General features: G+C 46.2%; 1 protein-coding gene across 3 annotated transcripts in view; it reads left to right on the top strand.

The window, feature by feature from the left end:
- Positions 1 to 2246: 2246 nt before the first annotated feature.
- LOC115104914 (ras-responsive element-binding protein 1-like) overlaps positions 2247 to 17905 on the top strand; it is a 76361-nt gene continuing 60702 nt past the window's right edge. For all 3 annotated transcript variants that reach the window (XM_029626317.2, XM_029626316.2, XM_029626318.2), the window contains exon 1: positions 2247 to 2534. In XM_029626317.2, coding sequence (XP_029482177.2) covers positions 2495 to 2534 — 40 coding nt within the window. In that variant the 5' untranslated portion in view covers positions 2247 to 2494. The remainder of the gene's footprint in view (positions 2535 to 17905) is intronic.

Raw genomic sequence — 17905 nt, 5'->3', positions numbered from 1 at the left:
AAGAAAAAAGTAAACTGTTAAATAGGCCCTATAGATAGAAAAAAAACCTGGCAGACAGTTCACAGCCAATTGAGTAAGTGCAGCATGTACTTGTCATCCCCCAAACAACCAACAGGTGTATAGTCAAACACAGTGTAATTATAGTTTGTAGGCCAGCGTTAAATGGCCTGGTTCTTCAAGTTCAAACATGGTGACCCATATGCGTCGAGTGTTATCAACTTGTTCGACTCTTTTGCAGATATACGCTCGCGCGCGGCTCAGACCCGTCTGGAACTTGTTTTACAGAATGTGCGATGCTGAGGCCGCCTCACACACGATGGAATCCACCCTTTTGTTGTTGTCGAAGTGGGGATGGTTGTTCCTTAGCAACGGGGTTGAAGCCTTGGTTACGTTCAATAAATAAGATCACACTCATTTTGCTGTGTTTTGTGAAAGCAGAAAGGCACACTCAGAATCGGTCATTTATTGGGATCTCTATGGGCACGCTGCCACTTTTGTCAACTAAAATACGCGCGTCCGCGCGCACACAAACTACTTTTTTTGCCCGCAATGTAGGCTACAGTCTCTTGAAAGTCAAAGTGATGAAATTGAGTGTCTTTTTAAAATGCCTATTTGAGTGTTTCAATTGAAGACCATAACGTTTGCGCAACCTAGATGTATAAAATAGATTTTTTTTTTTTTGCATGCAAGCACTTGATAACAAAGAGTGATATCACCCTAGGGGAGAGCCAACATGTTTGTGAATCAGACAAGCATGCCCAGCAACTTGAAACTAAATGTGCTAATTGCTTGTCAATAGTTTGATTTGAATTTGAAAGAAAACAATTGATTGGATTAGTGGTGTAATGTAAATACTATTCATCTCAGGCTCATGAAGCTGATACTGTGAGTAGTTCCTTCAGATAAGTGAATGCCACTGCAGGTGTGTGTGTGTGTGTTTGTGTGTGTGTGTTAAACACTCAGGTCAGCATATTTTTTTATAAACCTAAATTGATGCACATTATGTGTAACATAAACATTTTAGCCTAAAATCGAACAGCTCCCCAATGACCATCTTTCTTTTACTTAGCCTTGTGAAATATCTTAGGTATCTTCTTTGATTTTAGATATGCAAATACACTCTCAGTCCCAAAATCAGATGTTTGCTAGATGTTTTAAGACCTCAAAAGTGGTCTACTGAGATGAGTCCACTTCCCATGCCATAGTGTAGATCTAGCTATATGCCTTATAGGAAATATAAGCACCATCTAATTTCCTTATTTTATTTGGTGTCCGAATAATGTGATGTCAACAAATGACAGCCCATGTAGCATCCTTATTAACGTCCCTAAAGCGTCACTTTTTGTTTGGCAATTATGGAGGAGAGTTGGGGTGCAAATATGCTGGTGTGACCAAACATGTTGATGATTGTCACACACTTCTAATCAAATTAAGTTTAGGTTGGATCTAATCAACTGAAGGAAGTCACAATGACTAATCTCTCTTTGGGCTAGGCCTATCGTCTTAGCCTGGTCCCAGATCTGTTTGTGCTCTTTCCAACTCCATTGCTGTCCTTATCAAGTCATACCCACCAAAATATGACATTTACTCTTCAGTGCATTTGTCCTTAATGAAAGTAGTTTGTCTAGACTAATTTAGATATAATAATTACACAAAATGCTCGAAAAGTTGGAAATACTGGAAATACTAGCAATGTAGCCAAATATCTGACTCCATCTCAATGTGACCCAGACAGTGTGAATCAGGGCTGCGTAGGCTCCTACCAGCTGAGTTCTATAGAGGGGAGGGAAATGCTTCTCCGCCAGTGGTTGATGAGCATAGGCGCGGGGAGGGGTCTGTATCCAGAGATGAGGGCTTGGAGGAATGTGGGAGTACGCAGGCACCAGTTGAAACTAAATGCAACTATTGAAACTAGTTAAATACTGGTTGCTTGTGAATCCATCACTGCGTCCTGTATCTACTTGAACATAATTTAATAATCACACTCATTTTTAAATGATAGGTGTGTAAATGTAGATCAACAACCAAGTTCTAGAACTTTAAAGGGCTTGAGTTTCCTCCGCGTGCACTTCCTCTCTCAGAGTTTTATGTTGAGGGTACCACGCAGTCATTGGTACCACGCCGCTCGATAAAACGTTTTGCTCTTTTGAGACCCCTCCTGTAGAGATGCTTACTGGCTCAAGTCTAGTGGCAGCAGCCTCAGTAACACGTCCCCTTGGAGACTAGCAGGAGCAACACGTGATGCGTCTTACTTATCAGGTTTAGGGGAGAGGAGAGAGCAGCGCTTTGGGGACGGCCAGAGAGGAAAGCGAAATAAGTGTTTTCCTCTCGTCTCTCAAATCTTTCTTCCTCTTTAGGAATTTGGAAGAAAGAGAGGGGAACAAAGTTGTCTAACTTTGCACATCCTCAGTAACGCCATTTTGATTCCTCTCCGGAACAACTTTGCAGCTTCTTTTTTTTTCTTAGCCCATCATCACCATTCACCATCATCAGTATGTCTCGGCGCAAGCAGCCCAACCCCAACAAAGTCGAACGTAAGTACCTAGGCTCCTCGGCGAATTCTCTTAATTCTGCCTTATTTGTCTGGTTTAGTCGATATGCGATGGTAATTGAGTGTTTGGCGAAGTTTACTGTTGTTGTGACATAAAGTTGTTAAAGTTCGAAAGGAGATGTGGATAGGATAGTTTTCGCAACTCCCATTTGCTTCCTACTTTCGCTAAGGACCTGATGCTCATGAGCGGTGGAATGTCTCTTCCTTATATTATTATTTGTAACCAGCGAAGTTTAGTTAGCTACTCATTCCCTCTTTAAATCAACATTAATTGTTGGAGTTCTGACTCCCCCCCTCGGTAAATTGTTTTTAATGATGGGGGTTCGAGGAGGTTCAAAGTCTGCTAGCTAACTAGCCGCCTGTTGCTGCACTCGAGCATCCATATCTTCAGTGCACTTTGATCGAAGCCTAGCTACAGCTTAGTGGCCATGTGTCGGTATAGCTAGCTACATTTTGACCTTGCAGAGACGTTTACGAAACTTATTTGTTTTTCAACAGTAGTCTGTCTGTATGTTAAAATGTTACAATTCAATGATTCGACACGATTCCACCTTTAATTGTTTATTAAATAAACCGAAGCAGTTCTTCCTACTCATCATGAAGCGTGATATCCTACTAGTCTATAGTTTTCCTCATTCATCATTACGAGAATAAACACCTCTATCAGTATTTCTCACTTTCTTTTTTTTACATTCTTTAATTATTATAATCGACTTTATGAAAATGAATTTATTTCGCATCATCTACAACGAGAATGATGCAACATGCATGGTTGATGTATACAGTGTTTATTTGGGATCATTCATGGGTATTTTTTTTATTTGTAGCTCTTTTAGACGCTCAAAAGTGATGAATTGATGCGTTTCACTCTTGGGGAACTGCAACGTAGCGCGACCTGGTTAGATAATGGTTGCTAGGCATTTTTTCCCTTCTTTTTGCCTTCGTCCCTTGGTCTCGTTGACTGCTGTGCGCATAGAACAGCATTGGGTAAAAGTGTAACTTTGTGTCTACATTGTTGTTTTGTTTACACCATGTTGTCTGGCGATGGAGAGATGATCTGTTGATATTTGCACTGTCGACTATTTTGTCGGTGGTTGAAAATAGAAGCAACACGGTTTTGGAGCTTGCTGGTCGATGTTCCTCTTCTCTCGAGCTCTCTGACCACTTGGAAGGAGACAGGGAGGAGAGTGCCGATCCGGATGAGCAGTTCGCATTCCATTACGAAATTCTACACTGTAGACGGGTAGGCCTACGGCGACAGTCGGATCAAACGCAGTCATTTCGCTGTAGGGAAATTCACCATCCAATTCAGTACTCTCGAACAAAGATGTTAGGTGAATTTGAGATGAAGAAATAGGGTACTGAAAGGTTAAATGTGCGGTGAAACTAACGACTCAAACCAAGGCATGACCGGAAGATGATGGTGTGAGGGTGGGGGTGGGGTAAGCATGTATTGCGGGGGGGCTTAATATAGGAAAGAGACATAACATTTGTTTTAAAAAAAGTTGTTTTTCTGTGGTACAGAAAGATGATGATGAGCCTGTCCTGGTTTAGGCCCTGCAGTCACAGTAAAGTGCAGACTGGATAAGAGGAAGATGCTCTTGCACTGCCAAGAAGACAGTTGAGTTTTTTTGGAATAATAATGTAATCATCCCTCAAATGATCACGCTCTGTTTGGAGGACATTATATAAATGATGTGGTTGAATAAATACATGATGAACCGTTTAATTTGACCTGCTATTTTCTATTGAATTCTGAGCCTAGAGATAGTTGATCAACGTGGATTAAGTAGAGGATGTCCCCTTTGTATGTCCTCAGCTCTCCACCCTCCACAAAGTCTCCAAATCCACTGCATTATTGGTACTCATGACTCTAGTGTGTTGACAAAATAGACTCGCTATGGGTCTCCGTTTATACAAGGAAGTCACTTTGAACAGTTTTCAATTCTTGATGTGGGATGCTCTGAGTGAGTTTAATTTAATATGATGTGGACCAGTCGTAGCCTAGTTATACACCTCAGAAGTCTAAATGGATATTTCTGGTTTAAGCTGTTGGTTGTACTTGGATCTTACTCAAGTAAGATCTTACTCTCTGTCTTACACTCCTAGTTAGAAATGGCAATTGTTTGACTTCCTGCCATCTTGTGATGTTTCGTCTCTGCAATTCGATGTGATAGTTAAAACATATCCATGCCTATGTCTTTAATGTAATGATTTCTGTTTGTTTGTTTTGTCTTAGGCATAAATGGTTTTAATAATAAACAAATATGCTACTCAAGGGAATGATTAAGCCTTCAACTAAACATTTGATTGTGTCCAGATGTGAAACGGGGCATTCTGTAGCATCACTAAAATGATAACACAAGTTTTTAGGAGTTTGGATGAACTAAAAGGAGAATAATTTAATCTTATAGGTTCTTTGACGAAAAGTCAGTTGATCAACGTTCCTCCCATTGAGGTTTGGGCCAGACGAGGATGCTGAGGGAGGTAATTAAGAGCCTTCAACCCCTTTGGGTCCCTTATGCTCTCATTAGCCTGCCATTTAGCCTAATAAGACCCCATCCATCCTCTAAAGACACCGACTTAAACACAGTGTCCCCCGATGGCAAGCCGACAGGCAAGTCCCTTCAACAATGCAGAGCATTGGTATTAGGTCCTCACTGGCTCCCCTTCGTCTTTATCGCCTCTCATTTAGCTGTTAACCGGTTGTTGTTCACTGAGGCTAAATCAATGGAATAGGAGGGGGGTGTATGGGGCGAACCACCCAGAACACGCTGAAGGTCTCGGGTCAAAATGTAAAAATGAAGACACTTCTTCTTCTTACCTCTCTTCCTGATGGAGATGGGTTGTGGTTTCCCCCAAGGGTACAGATGGGCTGGCCCTTTGGCTCCCCTTTGGCCCCCAGGGCTATTTTTAACCCGCTTTTTTTAGATAAGATTAGGTTCCATCCCGCGGCGGCAGGGCGTGGAGGGGACATAGGGACTCTACTTGTAGATGTAAGAGGGAACCTGAGGAAGCCATCCCGCGGCGGCAGGGCGTGGAGGGGACATAGGGACTCTACTTGTAGATGTAAGAGGAAAGAGGGAACCTGAGGAAGCCATCCCGCGGCGGCAGGGCGTGGAGGGGACATAGGGACTCTACTTGTAGATGTAAGAGGAAAGAGGGAACCTGAGGAAGCCATCCCGCGGCGGCAGGGCGTGGAGGGGACATAGGGACTCTACTTGTAGATGTAAGAGGAAAGAGGGAACCTGAGGAAGCCATCCCGCGGCGGCAGGGCGTGGAGGGGACATAGGGACTCTACTTGTAGATGTAAGAGGAAAGAGGGAACCTGAGGAAGCCATCCCGCGGCGGCAGGGCGTGGAGGGACATAGGGACTCTACTTGTAGATGTAAGAGGAAAGAGGGAACCTGAGGAAGATGGAATCCAAGCTTAGGGTTCGGCCTCGCTGTGTCACCTCACCCCTCCTCCTCTCGAACCTTCCTTGCTTAGGACTTACAACCTCAAATGTATGTTACTGCTAAATGCTACATGGCAAATTGAAGTAATTCATAACATGTTTATTTTGTATTTGTTACTAAGCATTGACTCCTAGTTTAAAACATGAGAATGCACACATTTCATTTAGGCTACACGTGCTGTATTGCATCTTGTAATATGTGCGGCGTACCCAACATTATTGATGTCTTGATGGAATGAGGCTCAAGGTACGTGTGGGTGCTTTAATGAGGATGCGGTAACACAGCCAAGTGAGATGGCGGAAATTTGAGAAGTGGACGGAACAGCTAAGTAGGACAGTGTCGGTGCTGACATTGTGTGCACATAGGCTGCTTTAAACTGAGGTTTTCATTGGGACCGAGTAAGGGATGAAGTTATTTTACAGGTGTGTGAATGTAAGCTGCAACTAACAAACACACATGGAGGGACCGTAACAGTAGACATTACAATATGTCCCTGGGGTGAGTCCATAGTTAGCCCCCTTTATCCTGGCTGTGGTCTAGGACCCAGTGTAAATATAGGCCTAGTTGTGAGGCTCAATGATATTTGTAGGCACAGTCACACATTTGTGGTAGAAGCCCCAAATCTAGATTAATACCACTGGCTTTTTATAGGCGACACTTGGCTGCACAGCTCATGTGCAAAGTAGGTCCTAATGTTTAGGGGCCTGTCTCTCAACGTACTATTGGATCACGTAGTTGGATTCGGGAAACTATTTGATTCATTGATTGCTGCCATGACAACTCCTTCAACCAACTACGAGAAAATCCATGCCATCCGTCCTACATTGGTGAACATGATCTTGGTTGGATGAATGGATGTTTTATTTGTTATGGGAAATGCGTGACCTATTTTACCAGCATCGCTTGCCATAACAACCAAGTAGAACCTTTATTGTCCTATAGTTCTCCTCTTTCTCCTCGGCCCACAGAAGTGTGTTGTTAATATTGGCCAAGTCATCCATCTCACAGGGTGTGTTCAGGGTCTAACTGATAAGCTGCAGGGAGAGCGGGAACGCTGCACCAGGGTGATGTCGGCCCTGTCTCAGTGCAGAGCCCTACGTGTCCTTTATCCCTCGGCACAGCTCTGAGTTGTCACTATACATGTTGTCGTCCCCCCCCACACACACACACCACCAACATACACCCTTCCCAGCCACACAGGCCGCCTCCAGCACAGGCTGCAAATAAAGCAGGTATTTACCTCGGGTTCAAAGTCTAACTTGACGGCTGTGCCACTGATGTGAAAGAATGCCACAAGGGGGAGGGGAGAGGAGAGGCTAGAAAATGGAGGCTGCAGCAGCACCTGGGGTGAGGAGGGGTGAAGCATGGGGGAGACAGGAAGTGAAACTGCCTCCTCTCCGAAGTGGTGGGGGAAGAGATGGAGGAAGTGGAACAACAATGGCTCCGCTCTCCAGAGTTGTCCCCTCCTCTCCTCAGTCAGCCTGTTTCCAAGCAACTCACTCCATCGTATGAAGGAGACATAAAGTTTGGTCTTGTTGTGTTTACAATACTTTATTTGAGTTGTAGTGGAGGTAGGGGAATCTTTATATGGTTCCATTGTCCTCTGTTTACTCACAAAATATTCCTTCCATGGAGTGGATTGTCTTCCTAGCTGTGGTTTGAGTGTTACTTTTAGCCTCTAGCAGCCATCTCTAAACTGTGTTGGCTGTCTCGGAGAGGAAAGGGTTAATGAGAGAGGGAGGGAGGGAGGGAGAGAGAGAGAGAGAGAGCTGAATGGAGAGTGAGCAGTAAGAATGTCTCCCGCTCTTGCTCTCCCTCACCCTTTTCTTCCTCCTTGCTCTGTCTCTACTTCCCTCTCTCCCTTTTCTGCCTCCTTGCTCTGTCTCTACATCTCTCTCTCACACTCTCTCGTCTAGCCCCACATCGCTCCCTCCCTCCCTGTCTTTCATGCTGACTAAACAGTTTTGTCAGCTGGCAGTTGCTCGCAGGCTGAGGATTTGAGATAGCTTCTGGAGGTTGGAGGGGGAGGGGGTGGTACTCACAGGCAGCACTTGTTGCTCACTGGAGCTAGACAGGGGAGGGAGGAGGGAGGGAGGAACAGAGGGAGAGGAAAAAAAGTGCATAAGGCAACAGCATGGTCCAACCAGTTTTGTGTGTGAGAGAGAGAGAGCTGGGAAGAGAAGAGAACATGAAAATATAACATACTTAGGTTATATTGATTTTATCAACACATAGCCAGATTGAAGTTACCGCAAATAAAAGTTTTTGAACTTGTGGAGGTAAATATTCAGGCAAACTGTCTTTTTTAATGCCACCTAATATTGTGTTTTCAGAATGTAAATAGGTGTGTAGAGAAAAGTATTCAAATGGATGGACCTAGAATAAGTGACATCTGTTCAAACGTTGGTACTGATTGGTGATTGGTATGTCTGCAGGACTAGAGAGATGCCTGGACGGACACAGCCTAGTCCTACCACATACTAGGTTGCCTCCTCCTTCGGTCCTCCTGCCCCGTTAGTCCCTACCTTGCCCCTGGCTAGGAACGGTGGATTTTCCACATCTGACGCTTTTGAGGGACACATTTGGAATTGTTTTTTCGAGAGAGGACTCTGTTAGATAGATAGTCTGTCTATCTCAGACGGTCTGTTAGCCACGCGGAGACAGTAAATATAGAAGGATGAGCTGCTCTAATGACACCCCACCTGAGTAGTGCATGCTGGGCAATGTTGCCAGTGATGTCAGAGGTGACTCTGCCAATGGGTGGCCGACATGCTAATAGCTTTCAGAGGCTTCATCCTGAATGTCGAGCCGAGCCATTTCCTGCAGTTTCATATTTTTCTACCATGTGTTACTTTTAGCCAACACTTCCAAACCTCGAGTAGGCCTAAACTTTGTGTTATTCTGTATACCTTGGTTTCTGGTGTATAGGAGCTTTTTAGAATAGAATTGCACGACAATAATCACATTTTCCTTTGCATTTGAATTGTTAAACCCAACTCTACCGTGGTAATCCCTATTAATCCGGCTAGGTTGGCCCCACGTAATGCCTCTTCAAAAGGGCATCCTTGGAAGAAACACTGAGCCACCACTTCCTTTTCCCATTCCCACAGTGTATATGATGTGGTCACCACCTTACACACACACTCTAGCCGTCCTCCCCCTCATCAGGTACCATTGTTTGTTCTACAAACACACAGGACACACCTCATCTCCATAGAGACCAGTGCACAGGCCCCCAGACCTGTTGTTTGTCGCTCCTCCTTGGCCACGAAAATACATACCCCCCCACACACACACACACACACATACACACACACCTTAGAAAGCATCCCTTAGCAAAGCTGCGTTAGTGGTGGGGGAGGTCCTAGTGTAGGAGGAGACAGGAGTGGGAGGGGGCTAGGGATTGGGGGCTCCACTCTACTGATAAGGTTCAATTAAGTCTCCCCCTCTCTCTTTCTTTCTCTCTCTGTCTGCATTACAACATAGGATAAAATCCTTGGTCTTTCTGTTTGAAATGATTCAGCACCTTTAAGTAGTTTTCAACTAGGCCTACATCAAACAACACATTATTTGTCTAAATGCCTACTCATTCTTTATGTGAATAGTGGCCTATTGTTTTGTTTTGTTTGGAGGATGCCCAGAAGTTAAGTTGACTGTTTACTTTTTTCTTTAAAAAAAAAAAATTTTCAAGAGAGAAAAAAGTGTAACTTTCATTCTCACTGACTGGATGGACTCCTGTTTTGAGTTTCCATTTTTCTTTTGAAGTTCCCTCCTGTTTCTAGACATGCTAATACCATCAGCCGTGAGACGCAGACAAACCACTGATTTTACAAGATGGGGGTAATCTCTGTGACGATGGTTACACACGTAACACTGTGTCATGCAGTTCCACACTGGACCACACCGGTTCTGCCTCAAACCCTCTCTGCCTGCTTGTCTCTCACATCAGGTTATAGGACAGGGATTGGATCATCAACTAGATTCAGCCGCCGGCCAATTTTATTTTCCCTTCTTCGGTGGATGTTTGGGGGGCCAGAACATATACTGAACAAAAATATAAACGAAACATGCAACAATGTCAAAGATTTTACTCAGTTACAGTTCATATAAGGAAATCAGTCCATTGAAATAAATTCATTAGGCCCTAATCTATGGATTTCACATGACAGGGCAGGCCATGGGTGGGCCTGGGAGGTCATAGGCCCACCCATTTGGGAGACTGGCCCACCCACTGGAGAGCAAGGCCCAGTCAATCAGAATTCGTAAAAAAAAAAATTACAGACAGAAACACTCGTCAGTTTCATCAGTTGTCCGGGTGGCTGGTCTCAGATGACCCCGCAGGTGAAGAAGCCGGATGTGGAGGTGCTAGGCTACCTTGATACACTAGGTCTGTGGTTTTGAGGCCAGTTGGATTCTCTCAGTTGCCAAATTCTCTAAAACGACTTTGGATGCGGCTTATGAAATTAACATTCAATTCTCTGGTAACAGCTCTGGCAGTCAGTTGCACGCTCCAAAACTTGAGACATCTGTGGCTTTTTATTGTCCGCAGCACAAGGTGCACCTGTGTAATGATCATGCTGTTTAATCAGCTTCTTGATATTCCACACCTGTCAGGTGGATGGATTATATTGATAAAGGAAAAATGCTCACTAACATGGATATAAAGACATTTGTGCACAAAATTAGCTAGAAATATGCATTTTGTGTGTATGTAAAATTGTGGGAATCTTTTATTTCAGCTCATGATCCATGGGACCAACACTTTACCTGTTGCGTTTATGTTTTTGTTCAGTATAATTGCAAATAATTTGTAGACTGCAAATTGACCACAAGAAGCCCAAACAGATAAAATATTTCACTAAAATAAAATCTTTCAAACCTTGCTTACATTTGTATACGATCACGTGTTTCTCTATTGTGCGTGGGAATACTTAGGAACAGATGTCCAAAATTGAAATTACTTGGAGCTGTTTTCCTGTTCTTTTAAGTCTTTTATGTCCAACAATGAAAATTAAAAAACATACTCTGTATATATTTTCTGCTATGAAAACTTGGCGTCCAGTTGGGAACCCTGTTATAGCTCAACCCCTCCCTACCTGCTTCTCTCTTACATTACAGAAGTCCAGTTGGGAACCCTGTTATAGCTCAACCCCTCCCTACCTGCTTCTCTCTTACATTACAGAAGTCCATTTGGGAACCCTGTTATAGCTCAACCCCTCCCTACCTGCTTCTCTCTTACATTACAGAAGTCCAGTTGGGAACCCTGTTATAGCTCAAACCCTCCCTACCTGCTTCTCTCTTACATTACAGAAGTCCAGTTGGGAACCCTGTTATAGCTCAACCCCTCCCTACCTGCTTCTCTCTTACATTACAGAAGTCCAGTTGGGAACCCTGTTATAGCTCAACCCCTCCCTACCTGCTTCTCTCTTACATTACAGAAGTCCAGTTGGGAACCCTGTTATAGCTCAACCCCTCCCTACCTGCTTCTCTCTTACATTACAGAAGTCCAGTTGGGAACCCTGTTATAGCTCAACCCCTCCCTACCTGCTTCTCTCTTACATTACAGAAGTCCAGTTGGGAACCCTGTTATAGCTGAATCCCTCCCTACCTGCTTCTCTCTTACATTACAGAAGTCCAGTTGGGAACCCTGTTATAGCTCAATCCCTCCCTACCTGCTTCTCTCTTACATTACAGAAGGCCAGTTGGGAACCCTGTTATAGCTCAACCCCTCCCTACCTGCTTCTCTCTTACATTACAGAAGTCCAGTTGGGAACCCTGTTATAGCTCAACCCCTCCCTACCTGCTTCTCTCTTACATTACAGAAGTCCAGTTGGGAACCCTGTTATAGCTCAACCCCTCCCTACCTGCTTCTCTCTTACATTACAGAAGTCCAGTTGGGAACCCTGTTATAGCTCAACCCCTCCCTACCTGCTTCTCTCTTACATTACAGAAGTCCAGTTGGGAACCCTGTTATAGCTCAATCCCTCCCTACCTGCTTCTCTCTTACATTACAGAAGTCCAGTTGGGAACCCTGTTATAGCTCAACCCCTCCCTACCTGCTTCTCTCTTACATTACAGAAGTCCAGTTGGGAACCCTGTTATAGCTCAACCCCTCCCTACCTGCTTCTCTCTTACATTACAGAAGTCCAGTTGGGAACCCTGTTATAGCTCAATCCCTCCCTACCTGCTTCTCTCTTACATTACAGAAGTCCAGTTGGGAACCCTGTTATAGCTCAACCCCTCCCTACCTGCTTCTCTCTTACATTACAGAAGTCCAGTTGGGAACCCTGTTATAGCTGAATCCCTCCCTACCTGCTTCTCTCTTACATTACAGAAGTCCAGTTGGGAACCCTGTTATAGCTCAATCCCTCCCTACCTGCTTCTCTCTTACATTACAGAAGTCCAGTTGGGAACCCTGTTATAGCTCAACCCCTCCCTACCTGCTTCTCTCTTACATTACAGAAGTCCAGTTGGGAACCCTGTTATAGCTCAACCCCTCCCTACCTGCTTCTCTCTTACATTACAGAAGTCCAGTTGGGAACCCTGTTATAGCTCAACCCCTCCCTACCTGCTTCTCTCTTACATTACAGAAGTCCAGTTGGGAACCCTGTTATAGCTCAACCCCTCCCTACCTGCTTCTCTCTTACATTACAGAAGTCCAGTTGGGAACCCTGTTATAGCTGAATCCCTCCCTACCTGCTTCTCTCTTACATTACAGAAGTCCAGTTGGGAACCCTGTTATAGCTCAATCCCTCCCTACCTGCTTCTCTCTTACATTACAGAAGTCCAGTTGGGAACCCTGTTATAGCTCAACCCCTCCCTACCTGCTTCTCTCTTACATTACAGAAGTCCAGTTGGGAACCCTGTTATAGCTCAACCCCTCCCTACCTGCTTCTCTCTTACATTACAGAAGTCCAGTTGGGAACCCTGTTATAGCTCAACCCCTCCCTACCTGCTTCTATCTTACATTACAGAAGAAAACACTGTCATGAAAAGAAATTCACTGATCAGATTAAAGGTTTTGTTTAGAGCCAACTTTAAGATTGGACAATGGATTAAGTTTCCCACTGTTTCCAAAATACCTCCTATGTCCTGAGCAGAGATGGAGAGGAGGAGTGCAACGAGGGGGTAGGGGGCTGCTTAGTTGGGGGATGGAGAAGAGAGCGAGAGGGTGGGTGCTTAGTTGGGGGATGCAGAAGAGAGGGAGAGGGTGGGTGCTTAGTTGGGGGATGGAGAAGAGAGGGAGGGGGTGGGTGCTTAGTTGGGGGATGGAGAAGCGAGCGAGAGGGTGGGTGCTTAGTTGGGGGATGGAGAAGAGAGGGAGAGGGTGGGTGCTTAGTTGGGGTCCTCCCAGTTGAGCTGAAGTTAACACTACACTGTCATCCTTCCCCCACCTCCCATCTCCAACACCCTTAGCAATCCTCCTCTCCAGCTCCCCCTTGGGAGTCTAGTTGATGGGATAGACCAGGCTCTCTCTTGACAAGCCCCGGAGGCAGGGCACACAAAGACAGAAACACAGCCCTTTCTCTGGGTTGAAACCTGGCCTTTTCTCCCCCTACCCCCCACAACAGGAGCAGCTCCCAAACAATGGAGAGACCTACCTTAAACCCTGCCCAAACAACACCGGTGATGCATACAGGCTGCACAGCCGCCACCCATCTCACAGCAGGCGTACACACTCACGCAACAACACAGGACCACCTCTGCCCCACAGTTAACCCTTTCAACCACCCAGGGGAATGTTTTCTCTCTTCCAAAAATAACACGTCAATGATAAACTTTTTAGTTCCCCCCTTGAGCAAAAGTTAGTTTTAACTTCGGTGAAAATATTCTGTTGGTCGAAGTTTTACCAGCAAAGTTATTTGTTACACCCTTTATCATCCTCCCCCTTCCCCCCACCACTCTCCTGAGCTGTGCTCTTCCCAGCATCCTCGCTGTGGCGCAAGTTCGTGGCGCCTCCTTCAAAGGGGCATTATCATCATTATCATTAACCAGACAGTCAGTCTGGTTAAAGGTCGCCCCCCCCCCCCCCCCCAGGTAAACCAGTGGAAAGAATTATAAACCCCATCCAAGGAGAACAGTAAACATCTTTCCCAGCTCTAGCAGGCATTGGTAAGCAGGTGAAAACCAGGTTACGGCTCCCCTTCGAAAGAGCAGCAGCATCAGAACAAAAGAGAAGACTTTGACCCCTTTATGTAACTCCTTGCAACTGAGCAGAGTGCACTCCCTCCTCTACTAGGTATTGAACAGGCTTTGAGATGCATGAGGAGAATGGAAAACAATATTTCCCAGTGGCCAGGTTAATCTTTCTCCATCATTCATTCTTCCATACTATGTCTACCTACAAACACTTTGCCTGTTTGTCATCAAATACTGCAGAAAGGTGAACCGCGAAACCACGAAACATCCCAACTTTAACCTCAGCCCTCAAGACCGTGCCTGGAAGATGATGCTGTTCCAAGTCTGTTCCAGGTCTGTTCCAGGTCTGATCTGTCTCCACTTCGACACTGTTCTTATCTGTTCCTGAGCAAGGTCGCCAAGTTTGTAATGCAATGACTCCGTCAGCCCCCCAGTGTTGAAGACTGTAATAGTGCAGCAAGGCCCCAGAGACTAGTGTTATGCTTATTGAGCTCTCTAATGACACTACTGGAGACTCAGAGTGAAGATAGACTCCAATGATGACAATTAAAGGCCCCTAAGGAATCAGATTAGCATACGTCTGCACTGCCATTTGGTTGGTTTTGTCATAGATTTTTTGGGGGGGACTTACTGAATTAGCATTAGTTGATTTAAACATTTTTCAACAATAAGACCTTAATACTTACCTCTTGTAAGATGACAAAGTTGGTTTGCTTCTGACAGCTGTACTTTCAGTGCGATGTTTTAGTTTTTATGAATCCCAACTCTATCATATTCTAAAAGTGTATGCTGGTTGAGATGCCTTTAGTGAGGCCTGACTAAGTAGAATAGCATGCCACCAGAGGCATTTTGAGAGGATGGAGGGACGGTGTCAGGGATAAATAGAACTCAGAGGGGGGAAATAATCCCCGTCCCTTCTCATTTCATCCTTTGCTGAGGAAATGGGCCATCCCACAAGTCTGCAAAGTCTTTTGGACTTCCCCCGAACAGGAAATGGTGGATACTGGATGTTGTTTCAGGTTTTCATAATTATGATAAGCGCTGTGTGCAGCATTAGGGGAATTGTTGTCAGAAGACGAGGGAAATAAACTGGTGACAGTCAGAAGCCCAAGATTTGCTTCAGAGAGAAGTAGGCCTAGTTCACAAAGAGAATCATCTAAATTTAGTCAAAGTTTATCCTTCTGGCACTCCCTAAGCCAGCACTTCTATCCCAGTAAACATTAACTTTTTTATCAGGCCGTGTTCGACGAGGAGGCACTTTGCTCGGAGCCTTGAGAGGCAGGCTTCAAAGGAGGAGTTTCCTAGATGCTAGCAGGCGATGCTAGCTGTCCAGTATCACTATTAAACACATGGGAAGCAGAGCTTGCTGTCTTTGTAACTAGCCATTACTGCCCATTCTCCACCTCCCATTTGGGGGGGGGTTGACTTTTAACACTTTCAGCCCCAGAGAGTATTTTCAAACTCCCAGAGGGGGAGAGAGAGAGAGAGAGAGAGAGAGGAAATTGTTCTGTGGGACCCCCAAAAATCTCTGCTCTATGTGAAGTTACAGCATCTCCACCCTCATCACATCCCACCCTCCAGATGAATCACTCCCTTGTAGGAGCCCATGTCCTCAGGCTGTGAGGCAGGCAGAGAACCCATGAAGAGAGAGCCCAGCGCAGCTGGAAGAGAAAAAACACACAAAAAACACAATGTGACTCTTATTTCAGAGGAGAGGGGTGGAGGAGAGGGATGGAGGAGAAGGGTGGAGGAGAGGAGTGGAGGAGAAGGGTGGAGGAGAGTAGTAGAGGAGAGGGGTGGAGGAGAAGGGTGGAGGAGAGGGGTGGAGGAGAGGGGTGGAGGAGAGGGATGGAGGAGAGTAGTAGAGGAGAGGGGTGGAGGAGAAGGGTGGAGGAGAGGGGTGGAGGAGAGGGATGGAGGAGAGTAGTAGAGGAGAGGGGTGGAGGAGAAGGGTGGAGGAGAGGGGTGGAGGAGAGGGATGGAGGAGAGTAGTAGAGGAGAGGGGTGGAGGAGAGTAGTAGAGGAGAGGGGTGCAGGAGAAGGGTGGAGGAGAGGGGTGGAGGAGAGGGGTGGAGGAGGTAGTAGAGAGGGATGGAGGAGAGTAGTAGAGGAGAGGGGTGGAGGAGAGTAGTAGAGGAGAGGGGTGGAGGAGAGTAGTAGAGGAGAGGGGTGGAGGAGAGGGGTGGAGGAGAAGGGTGGAGGAGAGGGTGGAGGAGAGTAGTAGAGGAGAGGGATGGAGGAGAGTAGTAGAGGAGAGGGGTGGAGGAGAGTAGTAGAGGAGAGGGGTGGAGGAGAGTAGTAGAGGAGAGGGGTGGAGGAGAGGGTGGAGGAGAGTAGTAGAGGAGAGGGGTGGAGGAGAGTAGTAGAGGAGAGGGGTGGAGGAGAGTAGTAGAGGAGAGGGGTGGAGGAGAGTAGTAGAGGAGAAGGGGGAGAGAGGCAGGCAGGACATGGTGTGATGGTGCTGCTGGCGGAGTTGTTTCAGTGTAGCTGAGAGGAACGGTGCTGTGCTGCACGGCCGGTCTCATACCCCCGGAGGCTCCATGGATAACCCCCCCGCTGCTCAGAGTTGTGAAAGTTGCGAGAGCACCCCCCCACCTGCCCGATGTCATTCACGTGTGCGGCCCGGGCAAACAGCTGGCTGCGGAGTCCCTGATTGGCCTGATGCAGATAGCAAGGGGGGCGGTGCCCATGTGGATGGGAGGGGCGTAGATACTGGGCTGCTCAGAGGGTGGTTGCGAGCCGGTGCCGGCAAACAGTTGGCTGATGTTGTGTGGCCTTGTACTTTGGCCTGAATCCTCACTGTGGAGTGTTATGTCATGTAACATCAAGAGGAGTGACGCCGAAGAAAGGGGAGGATGGGGGTTATGGGTTGGAGGGAGGGGGTTAGGGGTTGGTGGATGGGGGGTCAGGGGTTGGAGGATGGGAGGGGGTCAGGGATTGGAGGATGGGGGTCAGGGGTTGGAGGATGGGGGTTAGGGGTTGGAGGATGGGGGTTAGGGGTTGGAGGTTAGAGGTTAGAGGTTGGAGGGAGGGAGGGGACACGCTGCATGGTGATCCATGTAGAAGGACATATAGATACAGTAGCTGGTGGTACCACTGCTGTGCTGATCCATCTAGTGTCTCACACACACACACACACACACACACACACACACACACACACACACACACACACACACACACACACACACAGAGGTAGTCCTCTACAAGGGGGAGGGAAGAAAAGGTCTTGACAGCCACAAATCATGTGTGGTCGGTAGATGTCTTGTGTGTGTGAGTGGGAAGAGACAGAGGAGAGAGAGAGAGAGGGATAGCCTCAGTCCCCAGTCCAGATGAAGGGTGTATTCTTCTTGGCTGTACAAAGAGCCCCATTATGGTGAGAGCTGTGAAGAGGCGTATCCTCCCGCCTGGGCCTGAGTCAGGGCCCTCTGCTAGGTGAACCCCCCCTCCAGTGGTTTCTCCTGTTCTGTCTCCTCCTCAGACGTGGTGGAACCCAGACAGATACTCTATGCTACAGTTCTTATGGTCAGGGCAACACTTACTCATAGGGATACACAATTTCATACGCTTGAAAAATAATAGGCCTGCAAGCCTTGTTTAACTCGATAGAACACGTAGCATCAAAACTTTTGTTGAGATGCTTGACGCATTTCAAGCAGCTTTTTTCTGAAATGACTGACTGCAAATATCTGAAGTAGCACATTTTTCCCAGATGTGTACATCCACTGTGTACACAATACAAGCAGCTCACCCAGAT

Source organism: Oncorhynchus nerka, linkage group LG22 (genome assembly GCF_034236695.1).
Source record: "Oncorhynchus nerka isolate Pitt River linkage group LG22, Oner_Uvic_2.0, whole genome shotgun sequence".
NCBI lineage: Eukaryota > Metazoa > Chordata > Actinopteri > Salmoniformes > Salmonidae > Oncorhynchus > Oncorhynchus nerka.
Note: the sequence above shows the minus strand (reverse complement) of the source record. Positions and strands in the feature narration are given on the sequence as shown.